The following is an 11,894-nucleotide window of genomic DNA, read 5'->3' on the forward strand; positions in this document are numbered from 1 at the left end:
CGCTTTATGGAATCAAAACTGCTTAGAACAAATGTGATTCATATATAAGTACGACCACCGTATAAAATATAAACACATTAAAAGCAATCAGATGTATTTTGATTCCATAAGCTCGTATTGTTACGCATTCCGGTGCGACTTCCAACTTCCTTACTTCCAACTTTCTTAAAAGGACGACAAAGTTCTTGAGAAAAACACGGGAGATTTATTTGCAATATGTACAGAAAAGTTCATTAACAACTGCTAAATTAATCATGAGCAATTAAGCAAATATCAATCGACACTGTAAACTGAATGGTAACGCACATATTTACATCCAAATACGAAAAACAACACAGCGAAATGCCTCACAATAAACAGAGCTAATACACTCTCAATCGAGACTGACTTTTTGTGCCGCAGAGGCTATTTATAAATCCTTGAAAAGTTTCCACAATGTTCCATTGAGAAGTTTCAATAACATTCTACAAATATCTCCTACTTTCTTTTTATTCATTCAAATTTTATCAATGAAAAAATAAGGGTGCCCTATACTTCGGTTGAATGTCAGGGGGTTGAATATTCATTACAAGAAACTATTTACAGGTTACGTTACTACAATAATTTTAGATGAAAGATAATGGAATAAACGCCCAAATTTAGCTAGATTACGACAAATTAATCACAAAAATGATTACTATTTACAGAATTTGTAACAATATATTACTTAATTGAAAAGAAAAAGCTATTTTGTGCTTTTAATGGAGCTTTTTTTTTTTTTTACATTTTTCACTAAAGGTCAACTTCTCTCCTTTTGTTATTTTCTTTAAATATTTTTTATAGTAACATATTTTTTTTATAAATCAAAATACAGTGAAACCTGTGTAAGTTGACCACTTGCGGTGCAGTACTTAGGTGGTCAACTTATAAAGGGTGGTAATGATTTTTTTTTTTTTTTGTCATTTCCTTGCACCATGGACCATGTATTCATTTCTGGAATCATTGCCACTTACTCTTTCTGTTTAAGTCACTTTTATTGTTTAACATTACTTTGAAACAATAATTAAAAAAGTTATTCAAATATTTTTGCTTTTTTTCCTCGTTTTTTAATAAATTAGACATTGTAGTTTTAGAAATTCCGTATGTGTCAGCTAATTTTCGCCAACTTTCTTCCTTTTCATATAATTTTAATATTTCTTACTTTTTATCAATCTCAAGTTCAACTAACTTTCTTTTTGAAACCATTTTATGTAAAACTTTTACACAAAGAGCAACAAGCTGGACTCTCCTAGTTCATAAAGGCAGTTGAAAGTGAAAATATCCCATCTCTTAATCCCTTGCACCAGAAATAAGTAACTTTTCTCTTTAGCACAATTCCAGTGTTGCCTCAAAATATTGCTACTGGAAGAAAAGACTTTGTACTTTTTCTACTGACACCAGTTTTTTTATTTTCATTGAACAGAGAGTACAAAAAGCAATCTCAAATAGAACAACAAAAGAAAAACAAGTTCGGAGAATTAGGAGCAGCATAAGCTTTATGCTGTTGTTTTATTTAGTTGGTAAAATGCTGGTCTAAAGCATCAAAATTATTCTTGGAAAGCTATAAAAAATAATAATAATAAAAGAAAAGAATTTGCTTAAAATTATTTAAAAAAAAACCCTAGTGGCCAACTTACTAAGGGTTTTTTACAATACTCTGAGCCAAATTTGGTGTACATTAGTGGTCAAGATAGAGAGGTGGTCAAGTTAGAGAGGTTTTCCTTTATTATATAAGATAGCTTCAATTCCGTTCCCGACAAAAGCGGTCAACATAGACAAGTGGTCAACTTTACAGGTTTTACTGTACATCCTTCCCAAAAATCCATGTCGTCTTTTTTAAGGAGTTAAAACATCAACAGGAACAACTCAAAAGAGTTTATTTTTGTGAAGTCTAACAAGAAAGATTTTTCTTATTTTAATTTATAGCAATTTATCAAGACTTTTTTAAATAATGAAGTTTAATTGATTTCAGTTAAATCAAATTTAGTTAATCCTCAGGTTTAATCCACTGGAGTAAGGGTTACCATTTCAACTATCAAAATATCACCAAACAGGCAATGGCTTCGTTCAGGGGTAGAAGCAATTTTTCACCCGTCATACCTTGAGGGGCGATTTTCTAGTTTTTTTCAAAGAAAAATACACATAAAAATATTAGTTAATACATAAATAACTGGAAAAAGAGAAGAATTTCAAAAAATTGGAAGAAATAAAACTAAAATGCCAAACTCAAATAAAACCATTCTTTAAATTATGGCACAATGTTTCTATTTCTTTTTGTTAATACTGGCAGGACATTAACACAAGCAATCTATTTGCCAGGATTTTTGGAAGGGTGCGAACCGAAAATGAATTTTGAAAATGGTGACAAAAGGTGGACGAAAAATATGGTATAAAAACCTTTTTATTTAGCTTAAACGAAAATTCAGCATCCCTTTTGATTCAATAGTTATTTCAGCAAAATTAACATTGAATATTTGAAAGAAGAGCATGAAAAATCAAAAAATATTTTTAAAAAAACAAAAAAACCTCCAGATTTTTTCAGACTTTCATAAAATACCGGGAATTTTTTCTTAGTCCTTCAAAGCTTTTAATTTCACCATCGCTTGATCTGTGAGTTCTACTGTCCTTTTGTTACGATGCTGATTATATAATGATTTTTTAGTTGAAATAAATTAGTTAAAATTTTTAAAGGGCTGTAAAAACGGAATTCTTAAGATTTTTTTCAGGATTTTCAAGATTTTAGGGTCTACAAACCCTCATTGCATGTAACAAAAACAGACAAATTAGCTTTATTATACAGTTGAATATCTGAAACAAAAATGTTTGTTTAAATTACTGCTTGAGATGATTAATGGATGTAGAAAATACACAAAAATTTGCATGATATGCATAAACCTCAAACATTGCAAAAAGCAACAAAAGGGCATGAGTATTTTGCACCAAAAGAAAATATAAAAACATTTTTCCACTCAATTATATATGGGGTCGTTTCCAAAATTTTAAAAGTATTTTTTTCTGAAAGAGCATGCTTAAAAACATAGGATCTGACAAAATTTAAACATTAAAAAAAATTACATCAGTGCGCTTTCATTGTTTACGCTTCTGCTGATGACATCACAAATGATGAAATGCTATTCAGTCTTACCATTCACAGCACAAAATATTTAATTCTCATCTTTACTCACATGAATTGGCAACGATATGGTTGACAGCAAGAGTAGAGCACAATTTTATTTCGCTTCTTGATTATCATAACGTGGAAACGGGAATTGTGACGTCAAAGAGCATCATTTGTGACATCATCAAGATCACGCCTTGTTTGGAAAATCAGACTTTTAAAAAACAAGTGTTGGGAAAATGAAAGTATTTTCTGGGTCAATGTTTTTTTTTTTTTCTCATTCTATCAATTTCAGTGACAAAAAGAACTACTTTTGACTGAAGCAAACAACCCCATTGTTGCCAACTTATGCCATTTATGTTTTTTAAAACTTCAATATTATTCACTAATTTCTAGACATCATTTTGACATCATTTTTTTAAAACGCTATTAAATTTCAAAATGATTTTTTTTTTTTTCAGATAACAAAGAAATTGAAAGTAACTGTTCAAACAACAATTAAATAATAACATTCCTAAAAAAAGTACAATTATCGGAGGACATGAAGAAAAATTACAATATTTTATTGAAAACTAATATTGAAAATAACAGGAGTATGAAAATATGCTTCACATCTATTCTAAGTAGGGACTACTGCTACAACACATTTTGGAATGCAATATATTCTATTCTCAAGATTTTACATACCAGGACTGAAAATCTCGAAGTCATTGCAACTTGGCACTCAAAATTCATTGAGCACTGTAGATAAATAAGCAATACAGCTCTTCCATACGTACAGACATGTTAGCCAGACCCCAACTAAGATTTTTGAGGATACTGGCACAAACTTGATTTGGTGCCCCCCTCGTTAACTTAAACTGTATATTAATAAAATATTTTGATACTTAAGTATTTTCTACATAATAAATGTGGTAATGTCTTACATTGCATTATGAATTACGAAAACACTATAATATGAGATGTTGTCGAAATTTTGCCTGGTAGCAATACGACATAAATATTTTTAATGTAACACTTAAAATACAATAAAATATAATATTAAGTCTGTAGTAGCTTTGGGAGAGGTTATAATTTTAATTATGTAGAATTTTTTCTACACTTATTATTTCTGCTATGGTGTGATTTGAATTTGCTCCATTTTTAAAAAACTTTGGTCACAGATTTGGTGCCCCCCCCCCCCCCAAAGGTTGGTGCCATGGGCCCATGCCTTAACCCTTACAGGCGCGGGTCATTAAAATTTTAGAAATATAATAAAAAACACCATGGATGGGATAAATTGGTTACCTGGACATAGATTTTACAGTCAAAATTTTTTTTAATTCACCCCCTCCAGCTGGGGGTGGTGTCCCCGTTTGCGACCACCGCCCTCCTAGAGCAGAAATTGTTTTCTGAAGTGGTTATGTTTACCTCGTATGACAACTGGAGTAATTTCAAATATTTTAAGTTCTTAGGCATTCTTACCAATTATTTCAATAATTTATGCCATTAAGAATATTTAGAACACAAAATCCAATATTTTTACTATAAAAGTTCCAAAATAAAGATGAAGTAAAATTCAAGAAAGTTCATAAAAATTATCTAAAATAGCAACTTAAAATGTTAAAAATATTTTTGGTCCATTGCTCTTGCATTATGTGCCTTCTTTTTGTGCTATAAAATATTAAATGAAAAAATACGACTGTATAATACCATTTACAGAAAAAATAATATCAAAGCTGAGAATAAAAAAAGTATACAACTGTCTGGTAGGAAAAGCAAATCTCAAATGTGTGCAGTCATGGGCCTTCAAATTCATCTGTTCTGGGTCAAGAATCCAAAATAAATAAACAAAAGCCCGTTGAAAACTATTCTTTTGGGTCCCCCTTCTCTGAAATGTATCAAATTACATCTTTCACCCGCAACAGTGAGATCAATGCTCTAGAAGGGCGGTGTCCACATTTGGGGACACCTGGAAAGAAACTTTGTTTATGCATTCAAAAATGAACTCGAATCTTTTGCAAAATTATGATTGATTAGCTCAGGATTCCTGAGGGAAAACGGTTGAATACTTTAGATTATGGTGTAAATTTTAAAATCTTGAAAAAAATATTGTATTGAGCTTGAAAATTGTGGTATTTTAAACAAGAAATTAAGCCAACAAAAAGAGTCATATTTAATAGTGCTGCCATCTATGTGCATTAAAGAGAAATAAAAGCAACTAATGCAGCGATTTTTGGAGTTTTAAAGAAAAAACTTTTTTTAAAGAAATTTTTAAAATTGGTGTTTTTTGTGATCACCGCGCCGGAAAGGGTTAATCTGGCCCTGGGTTAGACCCTTCACAGAAAAACCTTTAAGACTCAGAATGAAAAGGAAGAAATGGAACAGTTATTTACTTTGTTCTTTTGCTCTTTAAGAGCAGTGTCCAGCACTCTGGCCATGTTGATCATCATGGCGCAAGGGACGGCAGAATCGATGGCACCCAGGAAAGTGAACTCCCGATTGTGCAGGGAGTCATAGTGGCAGGCGACTGTCAGGAATCGGCAAGCGTGGGGATTGAGAGTGGCGACGATGTTGCTGAAAGGCTTCTTCCCGTAGGGGGTGCGGTCCGTGAAAGAATCCTCTTCCACAGTCCAATCCAGAGCTTTCATGGACGTCGTAATGTACTGAAAAATGTTCATTCATTATAACCTGATGGATTTTCTTAAATGGAGAGCATGATTAAGCAGGGTTGGCAAAAACCCGGGTTTTTTTAAAAAAGCCCATGGACCCAGGGTTTTTTTAAATAAAACCCAAAAAAACCCAACTAAAGCTGGGTTTTTTAAAAGAAATGTGGGTTTTTTTTGTCTTTTCTTAGGGAAAATGAGGGGTACTTGTAGCATATTGTAGCGTAGGTATATGGACAAAGCAAAAAAATTGTCAACGCTGGAAAATTCAGCATTTTCTGAAGAAAAGTAAAAAAGACGACAAAACCCAAGAATGGTGAAGTTTCAGATTTTTTAGTTTCCTCGATTACCAACAGTTAAGTCAAAGTTACTTCTCGAGTGATAAAATCTGTTTATTTGTAATTACTACATTTTTTTTTTTTTTGCATTTTACTTTATTGTGTTTCATTTTGTTATGCAAAACTACTGTAGAACCTCAAGTAGTTTAAATCCCTTTTTACTGAATTCTAGCTTAATCAAGACATTTCTTTGAATTTTATGTTGCCTGTTTTTTCTATTTCTGTGTACAGAGTAACAAATATTAAACTTTTTTGTAAAATAATGAAAATACTTTACATCTTATTCTGTTCAACCGTTCGTAAAACCTGTAAATTTCTAAAAAATATACCTTGTTTAATCGAGATTTGTGACGTGTTGGTTTCCAGAAAATATTTCACACGAAAGCCTTTCGACTAGAGTAGTTTCCTCTGTACAATCTACAAATGTTGAGAAAATCAGACGGGACAGGACTTAGTCAAGATAATTTGAGTTATTTATTGACCAGTTAAAGAAAAAAGTTAAATACGTTTATTTAAAATCTTTGAAGTATTTTTTTAATGCTGTTAAAAGTGAAGAAATACTATTAAAGTTCAAAATTCATTTTTTATGTTCATTGGCTGTGGTGAAGAACAAATAAAGAAGAAGTTTAAATTGTAAAAGTATTTAAATTAATTAATTTTTTTTTAACTTCTTGGAAAATTTAAAAAAACCCAAAAGTGGGCTAAATAGTGGGGTTTTTTAAATGGGTTTTTTCAAAAAAACCCATTGGGTCCAATCTGGCCAACCCTGTAATTAAGTATGTATCATACACAGGGGGTGCACACATGGGCACCCATATGCAAAGTTTTAAGAGGGGGCTCAGATATTTTCCCCATGGAAACTAATTTCAGTACAAATCAGTTGTTAAAGTTTAATATTTTTAATGACTTATTCATTAATGGCTGGAGAAGAAATGTTTTCACATTTTTGCAAAGAAAAAAAGTACTAAAGGCAAGGAAGTTCTCATTTCTAAGGGGGGCTTGAGCCTATATGGGCACTCTTGAGTGCACTACAACCCTCAACCATGTTTAATTGAATTTTGAAAAGAATTTAAATTAAATATATTTTATCAAGAAACAGTTTCAAAAAAAAGCTTTTTCAACAGCTACAATATAACTTAATTTATCTCAATACAAACCTGCCTATCTCCCCGTTTATGGATCTCACAACACATCCCCAGTGTAAGAGAAATATTAACTGTGCTGTGTATTAAGAACAGGAGTATTTCATACATACAAACACATTTCTTAAATCTTTTTTCTTTTCTACATGAAACATAAATGAATACTATCCAGGATTATTCTACATATGCAGTACTAATTCTATTTAAAGTCCATTATTTTTAGTGATTTACAGATATTTTAGAAATCATTAAAGAAGAGACCGAGGGGACATGATTCAGTTGTTTAAATTTATTGAAATGAAAGATGTTACGGGGCTGAAGTTTAGTGCTGAAAACAGAACAAGGGGTCATTGTTTTAAGCTATTTAAATCTCAGGCTAACATGGATGTTAGGAAAAATTATTATTTCAGCAGGGAAGTGGAACCTTGGAACAGTTTACCGGAAGAGATGGTAATGAGCAAGGGGAGTAGACAGTTTTAAGAGAGCCATTGATCTTCACTGGGGATTGTAAATTGACTAGGACCAGTCTAGCTGGGCCCAGAGCCTGTTCCTGGTCGTCACTTTTGTATTTGTATTTGTATAAATTGCGTTAATACCAAGAAAACTTATATGGAACATCATCATAGCATCTGCAAAAGTCCATGCACATTATTATTAACTTTGCGGCCTGAAATTTTGGATTAAAAAAATTTTGTTGAACTATTCTTGTAGGGGGAAAAAAGGGTATGTTCACATTGTTTTTTTTTCTTTACATACTCATTATTTATTGGAAGAAATTATTTTCATATCATAAAGAGGATTTTTAGCTATCATAATTCTAATCTGAAATCTCTTTGACCCAAAAGACATCCCGGAATGACTTGGAGGCTAGCTGAGAGTTTGAAAAGTTATGAAAGAAAGGTTTACGAAAAACAATTTTGTGAAAAGACTAGTTTTAAGAACCAAAATGTTGTGAAGGAGACATTTCACAGAATTTTGAGAAAAAGTCACAATGTGGTCCTGATTTGTGCCTAGATCGAAATCTGGTCTAAGTTTTAAAACTCTTATTTCTTTCGTTTCAGAATCATTTCTGACGCTTATTAATTGCACTTTTGCTTTATGTTCTTGATCAGGGGCACAACCAGGATTATTTTTCTTGACTCGGTTTCATAGTAATTGTTATACATGATTAGGGTCCTGAAAATCTGAGTCTGGAGTAGTGCTTAATTCTGTGTCAAAACATTTAGAGTTTTTTTTTTTTTTTTTTAACTTTTTCTCCTTGATAGCAAGGTTGAAGTTGATTTTTGCTTTCTGCTGGAATGTCATTACCCTTTTAAATCACAACCATCTGCTATATCTGAATTCATTCGATAAACCAGCATGAGACTAGAGGCTGGGTTGTAAACATGGTTTGCTGATAGTAATCAAATGATTTTTTTTTTTAAAGAATCATTAAAATATTTTTTTTTTTAAATCTTCAAAAATTAACTTTTTATGTGTTGTTTAAACTACAAAATATGTTGTGTTGACAACTGCAGCTGCAATGAGCTATAGGTCCCTCACTGCCCCTCTGTCTGTGCGACTTTAACACTTTAAAACTAATTAGTTCTTTTAAAGTCTGACAATGTTACTCTTAATAATTCAGAAATGGAATAAAGAACAAAGTAAAAGTTGCAGTTTTTAATTCATCAATATGGCAAATAAAAAATTGTAATAACAACCTAAGATTCCACTGTTAAAAATATACATCATTTTTTTAGGTGAAATTTTAATTTTAAAACAAAGCCACTACATGTAACAGACCACAAATTTATATATAATATTTCTGAACTTTAAAATTTAATAAAAGTTTAGAAAAAGTATTCTTGTTTTAATAGTAAACTGCATGACAATCTACTAATTCAGATTGCTTTACTTAATGGTTGGAAGAGCCTATCCCTTCAAAAATTAAGACTTTCAAAAAAAGATAAGACGTCCTTGAAAAACAAAAGATAATAAAATGATTAATCCTCCCCAATTAAAGCAAAACAGAGTGAACCAGATGAAAGTGATTACCTTTCGAACTCTTTCGTGTCCTTCCGTTCCCGGGACTCTGGGTATTAAGATGTTGTCCAAAGTGTGATTGAAATCATTGTAATCTGAAAATGTTGCCAGTCCTCGGAGCTCATGGTCTTGTAACCTCGACAACGGATGATGCCACTGAAAAAGTTTCTACTTAAATGAAAAATATTCACACATAAATAAAATAACTGATAGAATGCTAGGCTAGAAATGCAAGAAAAAATTAATCAAACAGACAGATATTTATTGAAATGTTTTTCACAAAGACACATGTTTATGTGTCTTAGTCGCTAGTTTCAGGTAGCTACAAAATTACTACAAGTAACTACAAAATTTCACAGGTTATTAATGCACTTTCGTTGGTTAGCTAATGCACCCTCACAATGAAAAAGTAATTTGAGTTTTTATGTTTAAAAAAATGGAAATTATGCAAATTTGTTCGAAAACTGAATTTTATGGGAATTGAAATTTTAATACTTTTCAAACAAACCAGGGTTGCTCTGTGCCCAATTAGGTGAGGGGAGGAGGGAGCATGGCGCAGACTGGGTCTCTGAAATTTAAGGGGCGGTGTTTTGAAGAGTATTTTTCTTTTGGGAGGAGCTTGCTCTGGGGGGGGGGGGGAGAACCCCTGAATCAATGCGATGCTATATTAAATACTTTATTTTCAGTCACAGAACAAGTAAAGTGTGAATATAAGGGAAAAATGAGGGTATAATATTCTAACCCAGGGATGGGACCATGATAAAAAAAAATTTTAATTTTTGATAAAGAGTCATACGAAAGTTTTTTGTTTCTAATGGTTAACCATCCAAAGTTGCATACAGTGCAAATAAAACTGGAGGTATAGAAATTTTATTTACCCACAGTGACTTTGCTCTAAAATCCATGATATAAAAAGAGAATTTCTGAGAAATAGTTAGAAACATATTAGAAAATAAAAAAGCCCCAACTGAAATAATAATTTTATTGTTCTAGAATTTTAATTTTTCAGCGTTAATTGTACCTTAAGATTAAGCAAATCATTTAGTTAAATCCAGAAGTCTCTAAATGATCTAGTTGCTGAAATATAAGCAAAACCAAGCCTCAGATTACTCCGTGACAAACAGGCCAAGTATAATAAAAGTGCTTTAAAAATATATGGTCAAAAGGAGAGTTAATCGAGAGTGTTCTTAGCTAGGTTACGTTTTTGGATGACATTAATTAACAAAGATATTAATTTGAAACCTCTAAAAGGTTTTCTGTGATTTTTACAGTGAAAACATATTTAAAAAATTTTAAATTTAATGTACCAAAATAAAGAAATTTTTTGTTGTGTCTGATAGAATGTGTTTGGAACTTCCATGTTACATAGAATTTGAATAATAAAATTTTTTTAAAGCAGATTTAATAACCGCTAAGCCTTTATTCACGCAACTGATCCCTGGATTCACAGTTGACCGATTAAACGCAATGATTTAAAATTTTTATCTGTTGCCAGTTTTTATTTGTTAGCAAATAAAATACTTGAAATTGATTTTTAATAGTACGTATAAGGCTTTTAAAAGGATATTCAATTTTCCCTTGATTCTACAGTTGCGACTCAGTCTTTTTTTTTTTTAATTTTAGTTATTAAATGACAAAGCTTTTATAAAAAGCCAAATGATAATCGTGTTGGAGTCTTAAAAAACAAAATATTTTTTTAACTCGTTCATTTTTATTATTGCAATAAAAATGAAATTATTTCCAAATATTTCAATTTTTGAAAAACATTAAGAAAAATATGCAAATATTAACCAAGAACAATAAGCATTCAGGGATTAGTGTTTTTTTTTTTTTTTTTTTTTTAATTAACAGTAGACACCACTTCACGTAAAACTATTTGGCAATCTGAAATAGAAACGAAAAATAAAATGCAAAATACATAATATTGAACAAAAGATTTAAATTATTTTTTAATTTTGAACTGAGTTTTCAAAACATAAAAAGAACAACTAAATCGAAACAAGAAGTGTTAATAACAAAGAACAACTGAAAACTCATAACCAACTCATTAAAACGCAACGCTGGACGCACGCGGTTGACCTAGAACTGTATCATTACGAAAAAAACGTGGTAGTACATCGATGTTTAAGATGTTTACAAAAATGTACACTTAAACGGTACAAAAAGAATAATCATAAATGAAAAAAAAAATACTCACTTTTGTAGCTTCTTGTGACCAACTAACACCACGAACAGGGAAACTTGACACTGTGAGACTTATTAAAAATCTTAAAAGCAACAAAGCAGGAATTATGAGCAATTGAGACATACTTAACATTATTCCTAAACTATGGGAGATGGCCAAAAAGTCCTGAGAAGCGAGTAAAAAGCTATAATTTCAGTGCTTTCAATTTTACATTTGCAGCATCCCTTCTGTTGACATGCTGCTTTTACGGTTGCTGGACACGGAAGAACGAGGAAGTCGCGAAAACAATGCATGGCATTCTCGTGACGTCACTTCCTTTTGACTCCGAAACTTGATCTTGGCGATAAAATACCACAAGCCAAATTTCATGCCAATAGGAGCGCTTCGAATCGAAAAACTTGATAGGTTACTTCCAGTTTTTCTTTC

General features: G+C 31.5%; 1 protein-coding gene across 1 annotated transcript in view; it reads right to left on the reverse strand.

The window, feature by feature from the left end:
• LOC129226618 (glutaminyl-peptide cyclotransferase-like) overlaps nucleotides 1-11,611 on the reverse strand; it is a 31,815-nt gene extending 20,204 nt beyond the window's left edge. The window contains exons 1-3 of the mRNA XM_054861246.1: nucleotides 11,481-11,611; nucleotides 9,296-9,439; nucleotides 5,512-5,781 (exon numbers count right to left, since the gene is read on the reverse strand). Coding sequence (XP_054717221.1) covers nucleotides 5,512-5,781; nucleotides 9,296-9,439; nucleotides 11,481-11,600 — 534 coding nt within the window. The 5' untranslated portion in view covers nucleotides 11,601-11,611. The remainder of the gene's footprint in view (nucleotides 1-5,511; nucleotides 5,782-9,295; nucleotides 9,440-11,480) is intronic.
• Between the last annotated feature and the right edge of the window lie 283 nt (nucleotides 11,612-11,894).

Source organism: Uloborus diversus, chromosome 7 (genome assembly GCF_026930045.1).
Source record: "Uloborus diversus isolate 005 chromosome 7, Udiv.v.3.1, whole genome shotgun sequence".
NCBI classification, from domain to species: Eukaryota; Metazoa; Arthropoda; class Arachnida; order Araneae; family Uloboridae; genus Uloborus; species Uloborus diversus.